At 41.9% G+C, this 22,458-nt stretch overlaps 1 protein-coding gene across 1 annotated transcript in view; it reads right to left on the reverse strand.

Moving 5' to 3' along the window:
• The window catches only part of INTS6 (integrator complex subunit 6), a 48,313-nt gene extending 35,624 nt beyond the window's left edge, over positions 1–12,689 (reverse strand). Inside the window, exons 1-3 of the mRNA XM_082483580.1 lie at positions 12,267–12,689; positions 11,909–11,986; positions 10,905–11,054 (exon numbers count right to left, since the gene is read on the reverse strand). Coding sequence (XP_082339706.1) covers positions 10,905–11,054; positions 11,909–11,986; positions 12,267–12,377 — 339 coding nt within the window. The 5' untranslated portion in view covers positions 12,378–12,689. The remainder of the gene's footprint in view (positions 1–10,904; positions 11,055–11,908; positions 11,987–12,266) is intronic.
• Between the last annotated feature and the right edge of the window lie 9,769 nt (positions 12,690–22,458).

The following is a 22,458-nucleotide window of genomic DNA, read 5'->3' on the forward strand; positions in this document are numbered from 1 at the left end:
GCTACCCAAAACCAACTTTCCTCCATGAGGTTAGGAGATTCCAAAACCTAAATTCACCTATATACAGCTGTCCTTCCCTATAGGCTACAGCAAGGTTATTATAAGCAACGTAATTTTTCATGTCCTATATAATTCTTTAGTTAACTACATTATAAATACCTAAGACTTACTACAACATCCAAGACAAGCACTAATCACAGTTTCTTATTTGGAATGTCTATGGAGGATTACAAGGTAGTTACACGGTTTTTGCTTCATCCCTTACTGGCACACAGATTAGCAGTTGATAAAATTATTTTTGCACACGCAGTTAGGACATTGATTTGGTGGTATTTGGAAGCTTTCGGTATTTCAGGTGACTGGAACAAATGAGTTGCAAGTTTAAACAAAACAAACAAAAAGTAGTTAGCAAAAGGTTTTCAAAGCAGAACACAAGTGCAGCAGCAGACTTTTCCTAAAGTCAAGCCAGAAATTAAATTCCTCAGCACACCAGTTACAGAATTTAAGAAAGAAGAGAGCATTCTTGATACAACCACTATCTCCATAACACAGGCTACGTTAAGTTCCATTTAAGAAAATAAAATTTAAAGTATTTAGGAAAATAAATGGGATGAAAAAAAGTCATTTGCTCCTCAGCATTTTGCTGCTAAGCATTTTTTTAAAAACCTTTTTAACAAACAACCATTTATGGCTTCAATTAACTATTGAAGCTCCAAACATGTGATCTTATACTCATCCTGCCCAGTCTGAAAGCCCTACAGCAAAAAATCAAAGATCCAGTCAGATATTACTTCCATAATTAAAAATAATATAGAGACAAAACAGCTATGTGAATTGCACAAGAGACACCAAACCTTTCATCCAAAAAAAACCCAAAAAACAAACCATCACAGAAGTATATTTAAGCATATCAGCTGCTTGCTTTGCCTGAGCTTGCAAGTTTGTATTCTATAGGCAATGATTTCATTGCATATCCATCTTGAAATATGCATCAAAAAAATTCTCTGTGCTTAGTATCACTTTTATAGATGCTCATACCTTTACACATTCTGGGTTTCCAAGTCTGGCACTGAATGTACTGCTTAAAGACTATTTAATTGCGCAACTTCAGGCATTTTGAAATTCCACCCAAAAAAGTTTGTGCCAAGAACAAAACCAAAACTAGCATCAAGAAAAGCAAAAAAGCAACCCAAAGCAGCCTGAAAAGGAGAAACAATGCAAGAAATGACCATTTTGGAATACAAAATCACCACATTGAAAAGTACGCACGTGAAAACAGAAAGGGTGTGTGTCAAGGAAGCATTTTTAGACTATGTTCATACTGAACAATAAAGGAATGATGAATACATGGTAGGATTTACTAAGACTTCAAACTTAAAATCTCAAGATACACTGACGTCTTCGGTGCCTAAAACAGTTCCCAACATTATTAAGTGACAGAGTTTCAAAAATGACAGTTTAGTATAAAGATTTGTCCTGTTTCTTTCATCTAAGAACAAATTTAATTGAGTTCTAAATAACATATTATATAAGTGATAACTTCTTGATTAACTTCTAAGTGCTCCAATTTAGATGAGGTCCTTGGTAAGTTTCAAAAACAATTCAGTCCTTGAATCTCCCACAATTATATGACATTCTCAAAAAAAAAAAAAAAAAACCACAACCAAAAAAACCAAAGACAGAATGGACTTCCTGTATAGTGAATTCCAGTGAGTAACTAAACAGGGAAGAACAGCACTGAAATGAAGAAGAAAAAAGCCACTAACATTTGAAATACTTAAGCACTGATGTGACAGATATACAATAATCCCAAAAAGGGAAGAACTTTAAGTTTTCCTTACATCAAATTAATTGAAATATATAAGCAGCAAAGCAACTGTGATCAACACTTTTACTTTAACGTAATGGAAACTGTCACTTAAAGATGCACCTTATCAGTTAGTTACAGATCAGTAAATAAATCACTACTGAAATAATCTGAAATGGGATAATTCAACTACCAAATCCTGGTGGTTTCCAAAGTTATTTGACTGAATATAGTAAAGGCAAGCTGCTAAAAATAGGCTCTATCTGAGCTTTTATAAACTTAAAAAAAAAAAAAGCTAAAATAACCATCCATACCAAACATAGCTTTAAAGTCAGCCTCAAAGAATCTGGGTTTAAAGATGATTTTGGTCATATTTCCTAAAAATATTTCTGAATGTTTTATTCCAAAAATAACTGACCTTGTCAAGCCCTGGATCAAGGCCTTAATTACTGCAGCCTTTCTGCTTCACAGCAATGACTTTACTTAGCTGGTCCTGGCTCAGTCAGTGCAATTCACAGTGCTAAGCCAGGCCTCTGTTCTCCGTATACTGGAGAAGGGTAATGAATCTCACAGTTGCCAGCACACTGAGTAGGGAAAACACCAAAAAAAAAAGACCCCAAACACCAAACCCCAAACCAAAAACACCCACCAAAGGGGAAAAAACAAAGACAGAGTTGTATACAAAATTCTCTCCACCTTTTTGGTGGTTATCAACCCAAAGTACTAACAAGCTGACTGAAAGTAGCTTATTGACTCACGAACATAAGGCAATTCTTCTGAATAACTGCCCCAAGACTTCCCCATAACTCCCGCCCGGAGTTTATCACCACTACTCAGCTGTTTTGAAATAGATTCTGAACCACTACAGTTCACAGTCCAGCTTATTAAGGATCTGAATCAATCATTGATTTATTTTACTACATGAAGTCACACTCACAACTTGAAGCAAGTTTGGCACAACTATGAGCACATGAGAGGCCCTAAGTTCAGGAGCAGAGCAGGTAGGTAGGCTGGATATGTCTTACACATAGATGCATACAATCAAGTCAGCATTCTGGGATTCAAAGCCCTTGGGGGGTGGGGGGGGCAGGGCTGGCAGTGGTGGAAGAAAGAGGGCAACTTTTCACTCATATACCGTAAGCTGGGTACCAAAAAAGAATGTCAGGGCCCTAAATTGATTCCAACGATAAGTATTCTGGATTTGTTCAGTGTAGTGTTTTGGCTCAACGAGACATTGACAAAATGCACAATGTATTCAGGTAATTTATCCTCAAATATTATTACTGGATGAAATCAGGTTAACAACCTGCTCTCCACAAGCAATAGCAGTTACATGTAGACAGATGAAAACCCTAAAAATTAAAGGAAATGGGAGTGGCTACACTGAGCAGACACCAGATGTCATTATTGGGGTAAAAGTTTCCCGGCGAAGTCAAGACATTAAGCATTATTTTCAATATGTAAGTCCCTGAATTGCTGTCAAAACCCCGTAACTAGAGACCTCATCTGCACTGCAGTTCCTGCTAGACCGGTCTTCTAAAAGACCTCAAATATTAAAGCCATGGAACTATGTTAGACATAACCAGCTCATTTATCTGCTATTCTCTTTATCTACCACTGCAGTGCTGCAAGATCCACATTTAATATACATATTAGAATAACTAGAGTAGGATCAGATTTTGACAGATCCTCTTGTCATCTTCATACAACCAGAAGTCTTATCTATTCAGTCTCCCAATCATATTCATTCAAGGTTCCTGACTAAGGTTCATATCATTTCTTGCAGCCAGCAACTTCTTACATATTTTAATTCCGCTGTAGGCACTAACCTAGTTTCCCCACTGAAAAAAATTTAGGCTTAAATCTATAGTGGACTGTAGATTTATGTGAGCTAGGGCAAATCAATTAACTGAGGCAGAAACACTGTCTCTAGAATGAAAACAACAGGTGCTGAGATAACAGATACTTGATTTATCATTAAGGTATGACTGAAATTGCCTATGCAATAAATTTTTGAAAAATCTAGTCCTTTAGGGGCCAACTTTACAGTGCCAGAGTGATTAAATTTTTTTTTTTAAACAAAAATATACAGGCAATAATAAAGAACCTGAAATCCTGTTTGCTGTCAATATTCAGCATTATAGTAGTAAAAATATGCTGATACATAGAAAACACTTCATGCACATGTAATATCCTTTCTATATATCACAGAAATATACTACAGGATCATTAGAAGTCTCTTATGGCTCACAGGCTAGTCCACTTTAAAAAAAAATATCAAGGATCTTTTAATACATATGAAAGATTTATCCTAAATACACATACAATCATTCTCCCCTATCTGCACTAATTATTTTTCTTTAAATGAGACTGGTCTACACTTTGGACAATTAAAATTAGCACCATAATCATGCAATGCAAACTAGACATTTGATAAGAGTTCTGTATTAGCTAGATACTAACACTCACAAATTATATGGAATTCCAATCTGTTGCATAAACAAGAAGTGAAAGCAACTTGAAAAAAGGGCCAGACAATATAATGCTAAAAATCACAACAGTGGAAACATTAATACACTCTTTAAGTGGGAGATACAGATATGGGAATATTCTATGAACTAAAAGACTCAGTGTGTTGTTAAAGGTACAAAATGTACTACAAGAAAAAAGCAACAGCAAGCAGGACTCTCAAGCAACACAATCAGTTTCATCAGAGCCTCAGTTGAATTATAACTCAGACACATACACAAATAGTTCTTCCCTTCCAGCTTCAGAGATATGGAATGTCTACAACAGAAATCCAAGACTGAATGTAACAATTCAGTATGAAAAGGGAAAACAAGCTTAAAGAGAATAAACATAACTATGGAGACACTGGGGAAAAAAAATACATACTTGTGCTTCACAAGATCACCAAACTCCTGGCTCTTTAACTATACGTATTTGCCTTGCCTCCCACAATTGGCTGTGATGAAGTGCAAATACATTTCAAAAAGACAAGAATACTTCAACTATGGGACACCTTCCTTTAAGCACCCAAATAAGAAAGCTAGTATACCCAAGGAGTCAATAATGACCTGAGGCAAATGAACAGTTCCAGTCAAGCCAAGAGATTAAATTTTGGTACTCCTAACAATCCTCAGACTTTCTCTGATTACGTTTTAGTAAATCCAAGAATATCAGCCAGAGATAGACATTTGTATCATCTGCTTAAGCTTTGGCAGCATTAATGTGATCACCCCTCCCTTAACAATCAAGGAACATGTTATGGCACTGCCCCTTCCAAGTCAAATTTATTGAAATACTGAGCACTTAAAGATTCAAAGTGGTCAAAGCATATTTGATATTCAGAACATGAGGAAGTATCTCACTTCTTTCTGCTAGTGAAACAGATCAATGAGATCATTTTCATCAGAAAAAAAATAAAGTAAGCTTGTTTTAACTTTTAAATTTGCCTTTAAAAATAGACTGGATTAGAACTAGACAAGTGATTTTAAGAACACTTAAGTCTGATGTGATTATTATTGAGACTTTCAGTGAACTTTGTTGCTCTGGGAAGGCTGAAAGGCATTCAGTTCCACCTCGCAACATGAAAACACACTTGCAACAATGCCTGCTGTAGCTCTCATTGAAGGATACTATAAAACAAAACTGAAAACTACAAACATTTCAAGAGTGGACAAGATGGCATGTTTAAAGGTTACAGCCTAAAAAGTATAAATTGGAAGCAATATGGTTAATCTCATCATGTAGGAGGTGAAAAAGACAGACTTTCAGCAGCACTTCACATATAGATCTTTGACATAACAGGTGTATAGATTTATGTTAAAACCATTCCTATTCCACAGAAAACAGGAGACTATGAGAAATCCTTTGTGCCACTACCATGCTTAAGCTTGCTATGTTGTTTTCTACTGTCTGAAATTTTCCCATTTGGTTTTGTTGGGGGGGGGGGGGGGGGGGGGGAGAATGGGAGAGCTGCTCCAGAAGTGTAAACCTCTGCCTCTACCAACAGGAGAAGCAAACTGCCTATGCCACCACGCCAGCATGACAAAGCAGGAAATAACCTAAACTTTGGTTCCAAATTTGGATGCACACTCAACACAGGCCATTTCAGTGCAGTGTTTATAACCCCAGAATGCCAAGACAGAAGTCATGCTCAAAAGGATTTTGACTTTTGAAAGCAAGGAAATCTAGTAGCAATCCTCAAAAACCAATTGGAAAATAAAACTGCTCAACAATTTAAAGAAAACAGAACGTATAACTGCAAAATCATAATGTATGCAATGTCAGGGGGCAGTATTTCATATGTGTGACCGTTTTCTTTTTAAGCTCAGCAGTCTTAGACACAGATAAACACAAAAGCAAGGAATCAGCCTAAAACGTGTGACTTAAAAATAAAGCTGCCGGGCCCACAAGCACAATTAGACTTTATCTCCTAAGTACGCTATTTACATGTACTTGGAATACTATAGTATTTAAGCCTTTACGGCAAAACACACTGATCTCTACAGACCAACATGAAGTTTTACTGTGTGAACCCATCAGCAAGAGTGCTACTGTAGCTACAAATGGGTCCAACCATATGTTCAGAGAGAACTATAAAGTAGCAGTTAACCTAAGATTAGATTGTTCGATGGTCATACATGGTATGGATAAAACCCTTGGGGAAAAACTGTGGTGTTTAAAACCAATGTCATCATCTCTAAGACACCTTCCAACTTGCAGGTCAGAAATAGGCCTTTCCAGCCCTTAGCATATTTTTAAGTTCCCAAAATATTTTTAATGAGTTGATTTCCATTTGGACTTTAGTTTGTTTCAAAAATTTTTAGTGACGCTTTTGTACATATGTGAAATGCACTGCAGAAGAAAAGGCTTTCACCAAGACTGCACACAGACAGGTAACCCATCAAAACAGTGTTTCTTGTACGAGTTTAAATTCAGAGGGCATCTTATTTATCACTGTGAATGAAAAATACCTATCCCAAGTCCACTTGGATTACAGAAACATTATAGTTGGCTTTTCTGCTTCAAAACAACGAAGTTAGCATGTGCTTTTGTTACATCAAATTTGTTTAAAAGTCAAAAACTCATCTCTAAGCCAGTTTTACCATATCAATAATTATGATGCTGAAGAGTTTGTGCAAGACACTGGTGAGATAAAAAGCTCATAAAAACTTATGTTATTGAAAAGTGCTGTTTCTAGCCACAATATTAAAACAAAAGTTCACCCTGAAAAAAAATGGTAAGAATACCTTCATGCATCAATTCAACCACACTCAAATCTACTCAGAGAAGTACATTTTATCCTCTCATACCTCATTCTATGCAACACTGCTGAAAAAAATAGTAAGAAAACTTCATTATGCAAACAACAATAGGCAAGATGAAACACACAGGGTATCAGAGCTTTAGCAATTTCAAACCTCCATCAGATTCAAGTTTTGGTAGTGCTGCGTTGGTCCTTTGCACATGAGTATCAAAACACCATTGGTACATATTTTACCTACCTTAGATTCAGAGCTCAGTCCTAGAAACTTCACTACAAACTGCAAATAATTCAAGTACATAGGTGGTTCAACTCATCCATTTGTTTTTTACTTTTCTGCTGCATTATAAAAATAGCTACATTGTTCACCTTTTCTGTTTCCACAGAAAGAGAAACACATCTATTAGTATTTAACCCTTTCATCAACTATAAAAAGCTGCCTGCTTCCCTCGCTCAAAACTATTCAGTTGAATTGTGACTACATATGTACTGCTGAATAAGCCATAGCTATAAGGTTTAGGAGTGTATTCCGAGAGGACAGAAAATCTGCTAGTAAAAGGCTTGGTATTTCAGACTACCCGAAACAATGGAGAAGCTGAACTGGGAAAAATATGAGGAGTCAAATTAGCTAAGTGCAAAGTGTGCTAATAAAGTGTAATGTTTTGTGTGATATGACAGTGAGCCCTTACTTAACTTAATGTGTTTGAATTGCTTTCTTCCTAAAGACATCCAAATACTGTATTTTTTCCTAAGCTTTCTATAAAAATGCAGAAGGTGAAAAAGACCACTATTTTTAGTGAACGCTAAAAGCTGACAGCCTATTTGAAGGTTCATTCTTCTGCTATCATAATCAGCACAAAGCATACTATGGAGAAAAAAAAACCTATAACTATTACTGGACTCAAGCAATGTAATACAGAATTTATCAATCTGAAAGTGCAGTAAAAATTAAAGGAATAGTCACCTTAAAATATGAGTACTTTCCAAAATCTTTTGTTGTTGACAAAAACCTTCACAAACATGTGCATCTAACAACCCTAGGTAAGACAAAGGATGTATATAGCCATACCACAGGATTAATATCAGAAACAACTTAGGAAAAAATCTTCCAGGTTCTTGATAATCTAAATGTGTTGACAATGTCCCTTTAAGATCTGAATGTGAAATCAGCCAATACAGCTGTACACTTGGTACCTCAATCTTCATGAGCAACTGAGTCAGTACTTGTATCATAAATACTCATATTAAAAATCCAAACATTAATGTTGCAAGAAAAATATGAAGCAGGAGATTTTCCTCAATTTCAGAATGACCGTTCAGCCATCACTCTTGTTCAGGAAGTCAGCTGATGGAGAACTCTGGTCCACTTTGAAAGAAATCAAGTATAGTGAGTCACACTGCCATTGATACAAACAGTTCGTACTCAGCAGGGGGACAAGACATAATGCCGTTGGATGACATAACCAGACAACCCCATCAAGCTTGTATCACATCTTGTCATTTGTATGTATAATGAAAATCTGTTATACAATTCATACATGTGAAATAAGTGGATCTTAGCAAATATCTTAGAAGCTTGTCAATGCACCAAATAAACAAGCATGTTACTCAAAAGATATTAAGCCATAGAAATTTTCCAGAACAAAGGTTAACAAAAGTTTAGATTTATTACTTCACATAATACCACACCTAAGATCATCTAAATGGTGATTTTTTTTTGTAAAATTATCTTCTCCTCCCATTCTAAGATAATCACTCTTCAAACATCTGTCTGCTATATTTAAGTAAACTACTTAAATATTTTATGGTCTTAATATTTGTAACTGCTTTTTAAAAAGTGAATCAGCACTTTATTTTCTGAGTGAAAACTGCTTCAAATGCAACTGAACATTTACCTTGAGCAAATTTTAGATAGCAGACATAAACAATAGGAAGTTGACAGGATAACATGACGTGGCTCAAAGGCCAATGTGAAGTTGAGGAAAGTTAACTGCTCTGGATCTCATCCTGTGAGCACAGAAGGACCAGTGAAGTGCTAGAGAATTTGATCCGATTTATGAAAAAACACTACTTTGATTGGTAGAGCTACCCTGAGAGCACTGAAGGACCAGTTAAGTGCTTGAGAATTTGATCTGATTTATGAAAAAACTCTGATTGGTGGAGCCAAAATGGGAAACTGTGACTTCAGCAGCAGATGACCCACCACTTGCAGTATATTCATCTATTTTTGCAGACACTACACAGTTAGAATTTCTATTCAGTCACCTGACTGCACATGTGAACACCTCTTCAACAGCCAGTTCCACATGTGGAACAGAGCAAAAAACATGCATAAACGAGGGTGAATTCAAGCCCAGATAGAGACTTGTAACCCAAACAGATCAGACAAAGAAAAAGTCATTGCTCTACAGACAGAAGAGCAGCTATTTGCAGTAATGAACACTACTAGTGAGTCAAAACAGTCATGACAACTCAACTGCCCGCTTGATGGACTAGTTGAACACAGCTGGTTCACTTAGAGCAAATTATTTGACATGGGTTTAATGTGTTTGACACGGGTTGAGAGTATTATAACAATCAGTAGCAATGGGAAAGAGCAAGTATTTTGCGTGTGTGCCTACAGTGGTAAGTGTTCAAAAAAGCTTTGTATAGCTCATGTAACTAAACAAAAACATCAGAAAATGGGAAAGATTAGCACACAGATGTATAAGAGGACAGCAGATGGTAATAGAAAAAAAAATAACCATGTGTGGAACTAGCACTTTTTTTTTTAAGTTTCATCACTAAACTGGCATTTTAAAAATGTTTAGGCTCACTTGATCACCTAGTGGCAAAGCCATACAATGCAACATGGGAGAGAGAAATTTTCTTCCCAGACAAACATGGCATGTTATCACATAGGCTCTGCTTAGACTGGAAAGAGGAGACGGAGAAAGGACACTTATTTTCACAACCACATTCCCATGTTAAATACCAAGAGTAGCAACTAATCCTCAGATAGTAGAGGCAGCATTACATGAGAACAACAAATGGAAAGGGGAGAATCAAGTTAGTACGTCCTACGTGAAAGATACACAATATACTTTGCCCAATACTAATAATGTCCTTTATGCGAAACAAATCCAGGATTTGATCCAGTGCCAGAAAGAACTGGGTACTCTTCCTAAAGCACATGTTTAACCTAGAGTTTGTGTCTTTTAGCAACTCATACTACTGAGCAACATGATGCTGGCCCACCCCAAAAATTCCTGCTTTAAAGGGATTGCTGCTATATAGACATATGGAAAGCACAGCTTCTTAAGGCTCTGATAAAACAGGCAGGTTTATAAAAATACAGGTATGCAGATGTCCCGTCCTCCCAGCAGAGGAAAGTTGTAGTAAACTCATTGGAAAGAAAGGGTTTTAAAAAAGTTGTGCTCCATTCAGTACTTTTGGACAGGCAGTGTTGTTAGAAAAACAGCTCATCTCCGAAACTGTACTTAATTGATTATAGAGCGCCATATAAAGAAAGCAAAATTTTCACGACCCCATCAGGCTCACCAGCTAAGGTTCTGAAACACAGACTTGATACAAAAAAAACCCCCAAAGTTTAACTGAGAAGGTCAACTTGGAAAACTGAAGAACACCTGAAGTTCAAAAAAGAAAGTAAGTTGGGTTCCAAACTACAGTCAGCAACTGCATTTCTTCCAACTATCTGAGCTCTCCTCACTTTTGAAAAGGCCCCTATACTGAGTATTTCATGAAGGTGCTACTTTGGACAACTAGCTAATTGTCGTGTCTGGGAAGTTCATGTTCTATGATTTTTCCACCTATTAATAGTCAACCTACCTGCCCATAGTTGTCTATGCCAGTTACTAATCTATTTAAGTTTAATAAATCAAAAGCTGTCCTTAGGGACTGGCCAAGAGTCGTAAGTCCTTCAGCTTGAAGGTTTTTCAGTTCATTCATAAACGTTGCATGGTTTTCCTTCCAGCCGGCCTGAAAAGAGAAACGTGAGAAGACTTATTCCTCAGATATGAGCTCTGCTTTCCTCTTAGGCTACCAAGCGCCTTCCTTGCTGCACGCAGCTCACTACAAATGCTAACAAAACACCTCGGAAGCTACTAGTATTTAGCACTGTTCCATAAAGCTGGAAAATATAGACTTCTCTTAAACCTTTGAGCCCTCCATCTGTCAAATTATTATTTTTTTTTAATTCATTCCGCGGGACAAATTTCTGTGCAGTCACCGATGCACAAACCTCACAGCGACTTGCACCGCTCTCCCACTGCCCTTTCTGCGTGGCAGTCGACTCCGCTGTGAAGCGACCTCCAACAGGTTCACTGTCCTGTGTCATGTGGACCCCCCGCCCCCTTCTCCCCCCCCCCCCCCCCAAAAGGGTACGCCTCCCCCCGCCCCGGCGGGACTGAGGGAAGTCCCGTCCCCTTCCGAGTCCGGACTCTCCGGGTAGAAGTCGGTCCTCCCCCCACGCCCCCAGCTCGCCCCTTCCAAGCTGAACTCTCCTTGGAGTTGCTGTCACTTCTCCCAACTTGAATAAATATCCCCCACAGTTCATTGCTGCTCACACACACACACACCACGGGGGGGGGGGGGGGGCGGTGAGGAAAAAAAAAAAATGTCGGCCATGTTGATGTCAACGCTGCCGCCGCCGGAGCCCGTGTGTGCCGAGCTTCCCCCGGACCGCCGGCAGCCCCGGGCGAGGCGGGCGGGGGGGTGGGGGGCGGCCGCCGGCAGCGGCGCGGAGGGGCCGGAAGGAGGGCCGGGGGCGGGGGGGGAGTGGGGGGGGGAAGCGGCGGGAGGTTGGGTTTGGTGGGGCGGTGAACGGGGTTTACCTTGATAGCGTAGGGAGGCTCCTCGAAAGTGACCAGCATATACCTGTCTCCCCTGCTGGCCGGGTCCCGGGCTCGGAGCTGCGGCGCGGGTGGGGGGAGGGGGGAGACACACACAAAGCAGAGAGTGAGCCGAGAGGCGGCGGCAGCGCCGCCGAAGCCCCCCGCCCCCCCTCCCCTCAAGCTCAGCTTGGCCCGGCGCGGCCCTCCCCTCCCTGCCCGCACTCACACGCACTCCCTCCCGCCCGCCCTCGCCCCGCGCCCCCGGCCCAGGCAGACCCCCGCGCCCTGCCTCCCCCTCCCCTCCCCGCGCAGTCACTCTCGCTCTCTCTCGCCTCCTCTCGCAAGGCAGAGCCGGTACCTTCATGAAAGTCTCTACAGCGCCTTTGGCTATGTCCAGATAGGTGGTGCCCAGATGGGTGCGCTGGTTCATGGAGGCGGACGTGTCTATCAGGAAGAGTAAGATGGGCATAGTGCGGAGGGGCCGGCGGCCGGGCGGCTACATGGACAGCGGGCGGGGGGCTGAGGGGTGAACCGCGGGGCGGGAGAAAAGGTGGGGAGGAGGGGGGGGAAGAAGAGAACAAGAAGACGGGGGACAGGAGAGGAGTAAGTGGCTGTGAGTGCTCTGCACGGAGAAGGGCGCCTCCCCGCTGCCCCTCTGCCGAGGCCGGGGGGAAGGGGGGAGGGGGGGGCAGCCCTGCCTGCCCTGCCCTCCTTTGTGTGAGGGGCCTGCTCAGCCCAACACAGGCTGGTTTATGAGGGAGAGGCGGATAGGGCTGCGCTGCTGCTCGCCTTTCCCCCCACCACCACCACCACCTCCTTCTTCTTCCTCCTCCTTCTCCTCCTCCACCGCCGCCGCCCGCCCTCCCCTCCCCCTGTTGATGTTACTCAGAAGTTTCAGGCGGAGCAGCCGCAGCCCCGCTACCCCGGCACTTTCTCGCTCTGACTGAGGCGCTTCCTCGCTCGCCGCCCGCTTTTAAGGCAGCCTGGGCAGGTCGGGGCCCACCTCCGAAGGACACGTCCCCGCCCCACGTGACCGCCTCCCGGCCCCACCATAGGGCTGCCGGTAACCGCCTCATTAGCATATTCAAATCGCCGGGTGGAGGAAGGAGAGGGGGTGGGGGCTGGGGGCTGGCTTGGAGCAGCTGAGGGAGCGGGCGGCTGGAGCCGCGCCGCCGCCCGCGCGCAGGCGCAGTGGCGGAGGGACACGGGCCGGGGCGGGGGGGTGCCGTTGCTCCGGTGCACGTTCCCGGGGCAGGAGCGGTGGGGAGGGGTTGAGGGGGAGCACGGCGGCACGGGGCGGGAGGGGCAGAGAGAGAGATCTGCCGCTGCCGGGCTGTTTGGGAGGGCTCGGGGGTGATGCCTCCCGCGGGAAGGTAGCGCCCTGCCCGACCCGCCTGCTGTGGGGCGCGGCGGGCAGGCGGGATCCGACCGCTCGGGGTGGGAGGGTGACGGGGGAGGCCCCCGGGGGGGAGCCGGGGCGGTGACTCCGGCGCTGGCGGTTTGTCCCCGGCGGGAGCGGGCGGGTGAGTCACGGGAGGGAGGGAGGGAGGGGGCGGACGCCGCGGCTCTCCTTGAGGCTGCGGGGAAGGTTCCCCGGGCCGCAGCGTGGCTGGGGCTGGCCGCGCCGCGGGGAGCCCCCACCTGCCCCGGTGGGTCCTTTCCCCCCCCAGCGGAAGGGAGCTCTTTTTGGGGGGAGCTGTACGGCGCTCAGATGCCAACGCTGGCGCTCAGGGTTGGGGGCGGCTAGGGGACGCGGGGTCAGGCCGAAGCCCGCCGGCCCCGCTGCCCACCGCTGGGTGGGGGGGTGTCGGTCGGGGGAACTTGAGGCTCCTGACAGGCGGCCGTCGGTCATATCCACTGGGTTTAGGATGTGGAAAACAGCGGTCGGTACCGTTTCGAGGGTGCATTCCTATAGATGTCGTCTGGCCTTTCACTCCATGCTTAGGAAAACAAAAAAAAAAAAAAAAAAGAAAGAAAATAAAAAAAAATCGGCTAGCCCTAGCTGTGACCTTTTCCCCTACATACAGGCAGAGATTAACACTAATGTTTCTTTGATCCACGCCAAGGCGCTCCAAATGCACTTCCTATAAATCATATAATTGTGGAGTGTTTCCAACCAATTAATGACGAAGATCTCTGTTCTCGGTTGTTGTTTGGTTGGTTGGTTGGTTGGGCTTTTTTCCCCCAGCAATTTAGTCTCTGCTGTTTCTGCTCTCATAGCCTTGGAGCAGTAACTCTGGAGCCATTTCTTAGCATAATCTGTTCAGGAGATTGCTCTGCTTCCTATCTGATATATTTGTGCCTGATCCAGCTGATGTGCTCCCACAGCCACTGCTCTAGAAGGTACGAAGCCACTGTGCTCCTTCCTTCTCTCAAGATAAAATTGGTTTGATTCATCTTACTCTTCCAGGCAAGATTTCTGTCTTGTTAGGCAAGAGCTGGTTTGGGCTTTTTTTTTTTTTTTTTTTTCCTTAAGACCAATGAAAGATTTAGTTTCTAGGAAGAGGGAGGGATAGAATCACATTTCCATTATAGGTTGGTATGAATTATTCTGCCTGCAAGCAGCTTTTGGGGGCTTTTCTGTCAGGGCTCTATCTGTGACCTGAGCCATCCATTCTCAGGCATTGGGGTGAAGTTGGGAATGCTTCTTTCAGCCAGTTCACCATTCAAGGCCATTACACGATCTCCAATATCAAGGACCCTGTGGGAGCTGGGAAGGAATCTTTGGAGTTGGTGCAGACCAAAATACGGCAACTAGGTTTCTTTGGAAGCCACATCATTTACTATGAATATTTCTCAGCATGGATCCTGCTAGTGGTTCTAAGAGTGACCAAGCTTGTGTGCACCCAGTGGCTCTTGAGCTGCTTTGGTCTTCCCAGCAGTCCAGTGTTAGAGCTCCAGCAGTAGTGCTGTATCTCGTGACTGGCAGCAAGGCTGTTCTGTTCCAGGTTCCACTGGTTAATTTGAGTCCCTGCTGTCAGAGGAAGCAAACCAGCGGGTGCCACAGAGGCCAAGTTGCTGGGTTGCCCTGGAATCCAGCTGCATGCCAGCCAGCCCCTGTTACACAGTAAAACATTTGGACTATCGGAGAGACTTGGTTCACAGCCATTTCCTCTCTACAGAGGTGTTTTGGGACGCCTTTCTTCCCCTCAGCTCCCCACAGAAAGTTTCAGGTATCTTCAGCAGCTCCTAAGTTCAGCAAGAGTGGCTGCTGCTAGAGTAGTAATTGTGTCCCTATGGTGGTGGGATTCAAGTTGTTAAGTAAAGGCTTCAGTGCTGCTTTAACAAATCATGCCTTGGGATTAGTAACTTCATTTGGGAGTAATGTTGAGTCAGTGTATGATGCTGGCCTCTAATTGGCTTCCTTTTAAATCTCCGAGATAGGCACGTTCTTCAGACATGCTATCTTCTCTCCTATTTGTATGTTTCATTTACCATCCTAATAAAAATAGCGTCACTTTTACATGTCAAGCATTGTGTATCTTCTTGGAGAGCATCCTAAAAGTGGGAAACTTCTGGAATGGTTCCTTCTCCAACTGCTGGAAAAAAAGACATTTTAGAGTTCTTGCCTTACCAGGAAAATGTCATGGTGAAAGGCAGCCTGGGCCACAGAGACTTTGCATAAATCCTGGAGGGTCATTTGGAATTTTTAAGTTTTGTTGCCAGTAAGTGAAGAGAGAGGGGAAAAAAAGCCGTGTTAACTCTTCGTGGTAGAATCAGTTATAAACCAGCATGGATTCTGAATCAGCTTTGAAAATTGCAAGCTGTAGGCACACTGTAATTTTCTCACCAACACAAGAGGAAGGTGGGACTGAAGCAGCTGGGCCCACTCTACCCTTAGTCCCCTCAGCGCGGGTGATCATCACTGATAGAAGAATCCCACAGACAAAACCTATATGCAGTTCCAATGGGATTTATACAAGCAAAACCACTTCACTGTACTTTTCTGTATGTACTCGCTTTTTGCTGTTACCTTTGAAGCCATTTGGAACATTTAGTTCTTCTCTTTCCTGTGCATCTTACATTAGATCCATATTAGATCCCCTGTAGGGCAGAATCAAGGCTGGGTGTGTGTTGTCTGTGGTAGGCATTAGTACTTTTCTGCTGGGAGCAGGCCAATTTGATTAATATTGAGAAAGATTCTTTCAAAGATAGATAATCAAACCAAGCCTTAAGTGTGTATCAGCCTCTTGATGTGCGAGTCGTAATGGCTGGTACTGCCATCAGTCACATTTATAAATCTGTATGAGAGATTTGCTGCAAAGGAGCAAAACCCAGTGATATTAGTGCTTATGCTCATTACTGGTAGAGTTGACATAGCTGAGTAGGGAGAGAGCTTGAGACTGTCACTGAAAACAGATGCATCTTTCTTTGGTTTCAGCTTTTTTACATGGTGGGCAAAGTTATACCCCATATGTAGTCTAAATGACACAGTTCTACCTTTTCTCCTTATACCTTTTCTCTCTTATTTCAGCCCGATTCTGTCTGGAGGAATAGTCTTGCTGTCCTGATGACACAAAAGATTCCAGCTACTTTCATACAGTTTTTGTTAGTTGTGATGCATTCACGAGGAAGCACGAACATATATGTATGTCTAAGAATACTTATTTTCTGATCTTCAGAGTGGGTGTTGTCCATTTGGGGACAGATAAGACAATATTAAAAATGCAAATTTCACTTTAAATTGAATGCTAAGTCAATAAATCAAAACTCATATTTGAGTATGAAAATGTACCTGAAAAAAAAAATTTTAAAAAGTTGATACCAAAAATACTTTCGTATCATGTGCTGTCATTGTGGGTTTTTCTTAAGCATCTTCTTCTCCCAATCAATATTTGTGAGATTTTTGTTGTATTATTACATATTATTACATTACTACTGCAATATAACATGTAATATGTAGTAATACTACAACTGCAGTCCTAAACTGCAGGCTTGAATGGAAGATGTTATGCTAAAGACCTTCAAGCAGGTCTGAAAACTAAAATTGACAGGATAACTTCTGTTGTTTGTTGTTTGTTTTTTTTTTTAATTGGCTTTCTCCTTCTCAATACAGATTTGTTTCACAAAAAATATTTCAAGATCTTGGTGAGTCCAGGTTTTAATGATAGGTGAATTTTTCAGAGCTTCCTTTAGAATACCATGGCGCAGCTTTGTAGATTGTCACCATTAAACTTTTTTTCTCCTGCTTAGAAGTCTTATATTTTCCACTGCCTAATTTCATGTTACTGCTTATCATTAAAATATATCTTTCCACAGCATTCTGAGTTTCAATTTTTCTTTTAATACTTGCGTCCTATTCATTTTAGACTTCCTTTAGCCAGGTTCTGTGCATTTAACTTACTTGCTTTTTTTATAAATAAAATTTAATTTTTCACTCGTCTTGCAAACACTGCAACTTATATTGTTGGGGTTTTGGTTGTTTTTACTAGTTTCAATCAGTTGGGTTTAACCCTACTTTTTTTCCTCTTCCTGCAATTGTTACCAATTGATTAAGTCTTATAATTAAGGTAGTTTAGGTAAACATATAAAACTCATCCTAGACTGAGTAATTACTGCAAAGGGTGAGATCAGATAAGATCTAACCCCAAAAATTTTTCAGAAAAGTGGCATTAAGGTAACTGGATCTCAATTTTTTATGTATGTTCTAGGACTTGGACTGAAGTTGCTTATTTTTTCTAAAATTTGCAGAGGCAGCTGCCTTCCTTTGAAACTGTCTAGCACCTTTTAGAAATCTGTACTTTGGCTTCCCCAGCACCAGAACACAGTGAAACTACATCCCTTTGCAGAACGATGACCTCTAAAACAAGTTGCATTCTGGCTTCTCTTGGCCCATCTTCAAAGACAGCCTTCTTTTCATTGTCCGTCCATCGGGAAACCCAGAGGATAGCCTTTGAAGCTTCCCAGGGCTTTTTGTATTCCCCACCATCCCTTCAGTCATCCAAATCCCTTGTCGTTTCCTGCCTTGGGAGTTGGAACCGCAGTGAACGGCAGTGTACCATCCAGGGGAAGAATAGTTAATGTGGAATTGCAAGAAAACGGGTATTATAGTAGTTTGATATAGTTTGTTTTCTAACTGTACAGACTGAATGTGGGTACTGGGAGAAGAAGTTCACGAATATGTGTGAAGTGCTTAGGTTCTTCCAAATAAAGTTATGATAGAAGTGCACAGTAAGGTTATTTTCAGAGTAAAAACTAATCTCTTTGAGGACTGTCTGTGCTGTGACAGCGGAAGTGAGTCAATTAATGATGGAGACGTTGCAAGGCACCTGAATAGAAGATAAAGAGGCTTTTGCCATTAAAATCAAATTAAACTGTATATTTCATACATGCTCTTCCTTTAGTATTGCTGGCCTTAGATTGAGAGGTCTTCTAGGCAATGAGTTGTCTTCGTATGTATTTAAGAGTGTTTAACAGAGCAGGACCTCTGCTATTTGGTACCTTGGGGGAATATTAAATCTAACATGGAGAAAGCTGCTTAAAACAAACATTTCAAAATTACAGCTGTAATAAGGTAATACATATGAGAATTCAAACAGATTTACGGTTCTTATGTATCCTTCCTGACGTGCTACGGTGCTCCTTTCACTTAAGGTAGGATTCTGGTCAAAACCAAAAACTTGTCTCAGCTCCAGTCTTTTAAATTTATTCCGTCTCTTGGGTATCTCAGCTGGCCTGTCAAGACCCAAAGAGCACAGAAAACACCCTTTAGCATACAAAAGCTAAGGTATGTTACCTGTCTTTTTTTTTTTTCCCTCTTTCTTTCTTCTTGAACTTATTTTCCATCCTTGCGATGCTGGGAGCAGCAGGCAGCCGCAGTCCATTTGATTCCTGATAACACCAGAGTGCTGGAGGAAATACTGGTACAGACTTCTCAGTTTCCCTCCAGCCCCTCCCTGGGCCATGAAGGCAGGAGGAGTCCTCTGCATTCGCCAAAGCAACAGGTCTGAGGTGACCTTTGCTTATGATGCCAGGGAAAAAAAATAATCCTCTCTTGGTAGGATGGCCAGAGATAATAGTTACCTCTATCAGACAATTTGGGAGAGATCATTTGTATCAGTCCACCCTGGTTTTGTTTAGCTTTCTTTTCTTGTAGCCCTGGTCAAAGGCTCCTGTGTGCATGGGAAGGTGTTAATGCAGTCCTTCAGGCGAGTACCTGTAACATACAACCTTGCCGTGCAGGCTCTCCTTAGGATGACAGGAACAGAACCAGGATACTCATTCCCCCAAACACCACTTCCAAGCAATCTTTCAGATGGCTGTTACATCCCTCCCAAGAAAGCTGTCCTGGGGCAGCAGTACCCTTCCCGTACCCACTGACCTGAGCGATCCCCCTGTCACTGTTCCAGCGATTTCTTTTGTTCGTTCCTCCAAGCATTCCTTCTTGCCTACACTACCAAGTTTCAGTAGCCCCGGAAATCATATCCTTCCCAAAGTGCTGGACCCTCCCGCACATCTCATAGCATAGCAACCTAACTCCATTACCATGGATCCCAGACACAGGCGTGCAGAATTTATCTAACTAATCGAGTGGCTAAGGGACACCAATTCCAGCTACAGTCACCTTGGAGTATAAAGCAGTTACAGCTAAAAGATATTCTACAAGCACTTCCCAGGGAAGCAAAACAATGGGATGTATTTTTTTTTTCCTTTTTTAATGGCCAATGTAATGGGTATAGTCTTGGTAAACAAGGGGACAGAATTATTCATTCATCCCTAAATTGCTTCCCACCGAGGTATCACACCTGCATGTGGTATTTGAGAGCTGGGAGCTCTTTCTTTAAAATATTGTCGTGCTGTAGAAGTTTATTATCCAGCTTTTACTCTAAATGTGATTATTATGCGTTGCCATCTTTCGCCCAAAATCAAAACACACTCTAAAAGAAAGATGCACTTGGTTGCTGCCTGCAAAGCAGCTGGCATGACTGGTGTCAAATGGAATATAGACCAGTTGGTATGTCTTTTGCTACTTAGCAGTTAATGAAAACTTACCAAATCTCAACTAGCAGCTAATTGGAAATCTCTACAAAAGCCATCTATAAAGCACAGACATAGGTCTTCTAGAGTAGAACAAACCTGATAAAACCTTTTTCTTCCAGGGAGGAAATCTGTTCATCTGTATTCCCTGACTTCAAGGACCTTTGGCAAGGTGTTTGGGACTGTTTGCTGAGTGTGTTATTCAAAAATTACAGTTCAAATGATGAGAGGGGGGTTTTCTACTTTTACACACACATTGAAGCCCTGATATAAGGCCTGTTTGTTACAGAGAACTTGAATGAATGCCACCATGGGCAAATCTGTCTTGCACCAACTTGCAGAAAAACAGTGTCTTGTTTTAGATATATTTCAAACAGGGGGGAAGAAGACCTAAAACATGGCTTTGAAAAGCACAGGAGAATAATTCTTGCCGAGTTGAGATTACAAAAACATTTCTCATTAGGAAAATTTTAGAACTGATTTGAGACCAGCTTATAACAAACCTTGAATTACAAGTGTAACCTTTTTTCGGAACAACAGTCTTCACCAAGCAGTGCTGTTTTGGTCAGTGATGAGTTCTTTTGTTGTTGGAGAAGGCTTTCAATTTCATGATACTGCAATTGGAAAGCCTCGAATGTTTCAGGATCAGTTCTAATATTTTCCTGTCGGTAAGCCACTTTTAAGGCAATATACAGTTTATGGTTATTTTCCAAACATGGGTCCAAATTAAAGTCCAAGAAAGCCCATCCCATAATTCAGGCTGACTCTGAGCATACGCTTCTCCAGGTTTGGCAGAGTGTGTTGTGTACACTGGTTGTGTGATGAATGTAACATTTTCTCAGAGATTCTCCTGCCCCTTCCCTCCTTTGAGGTATTTCTGTTTTCTGTTATTTCTGTTTTCCTGGGGCCTTGACACTGTTACATGCATTATTGTTGGGTAGTTTATGTGAGATATGACTACACAGGTAACAGTAATTTGTATAACTGAGATCTTGAAGGAAGATGAAACTTAACAATGCAAAGGAGACAAAAAAAAATCAGGCTTTTAACTATTATATCCATTCCATTTACTTCATTTACTTTCAAGGTATTGCAGGGTGTTTTTTTTATTTTATTTTCCTTGATCAATTCTTATTTTCCTTCACGTCTTCCATTTCAGGTCCTCTTTATCTTGTCTTTTCCTTCAGAAAGTTACAATACGTTTTCCTTGACATTTCTACTTAGATATTCAGTATAGCTTTCCTCAGCTGGAGGAGGGAAAGAAGCCAAAACTACTCATTTGCCCCGACAAATGTTTTCACTCTCCGTGTGTTCGATGATTGGTTGTGCTGTGTGCTTGACTTCTGCAGCAGCTAGTAAGTAACGTCCGATTCCAGTGTAACTCCTGATTCCAAAGGTTGACAGATATCACTTGAGCTCTCGTTTCAGAGGTAAGTGACAGCCCTTCAACCCAATTATAGTCCAGTGCAGCATAATTGGACTCACTTTTGAGTCTCCAACCAGCTACTACAGTTAACTTGTGGGGAATGGGACAGTATTCCTTTTTCAAGGGGAATTAGGGTCTGTTATACTTTGATTTATACATTGGAATGCTCCAGCCTGTTTCCACCATAGCACCAATATTTCCATTGCTGCATCTGCTCATTGTTTCCTAACTCCCTTTTTTATACTGAAATCGTGTGTCAACATGTTTTACAGTAGTTTTCACTGAGACATTTGGAGTTTTTACTTCTGTCTAGTTAGCCAGATGCTTTTGTCATAGTGTCCCCCTAATTAATACAGCAAATTTTGCTATCAGGTCAGTTACTTTGTGGAGTATGTAACTGTAATTGTGACCATCGTCTAAATCTTTTCCTTATCACACTGGTAGCAATCCAGCAGACCACTGCCACTAGCACCAAACTTTCCTGTGAAATTCTGACATCGTAGTGAATTCTTCCCCAACTGGCAATAAGAAGGTCTTACACGGCTTTTTCTCTGCTTGAATTCTCTGTTTTCTGGATTGTGAAATTATCCTCTGCATAATTCAAGAACCGTTTCATGATCTATGTTTAGCAGAATTTGTTACCCAACAGATGTCTGGACAGTTAATGACCTCCGTAAGTACAGCCCTGTGATTTCTTGCTACTGATGGTCCAAGAATTTTTAATCTCTTCTGCTACAAGTCAGCACTAGGGCAGCATGTCACCTCTTATTAAAATACAAAAGCATAAAATGTGTATAAATTTTCCCTTCAGAATTGTTATGCCTAGTCAGAAGTGGTATTTCTCCCTCGTTCTCTTTTGAATCTTTGTGTTCATGAGTGTGTGCACATATAAATGCATGTAGTTCTGTATTTTTCTGGCCAAAACCAAAGGAAATGAATAAAATTAATCAAAATATAATTTCAAAGAAAAAGTACTTCCATAAATACAAGCCAGAACTGATGCTGCTAGCCTTCAAGCTGGGGAAGGAGTGGATGCCTAGAATGGTCCGTGGTAGAAAAGCCTCTTTGATTGTCACTTTTACACATATGGCAAATGTCATCTTGCAAGAGGATTCAGAGGCACTGGAGCCATATCGTTACCCCCAGC

Source organism: Vanellus vanellus, assembly GCF_965231255.1.
Source record: "Vanellus vanellus genome assembly, chromosome: 1".
NCBI lineage: Eukaryota > Metazoa > Chordata > Aves > Charadriiformes > Charadriidae > Vanellus > Vanellus vanellus.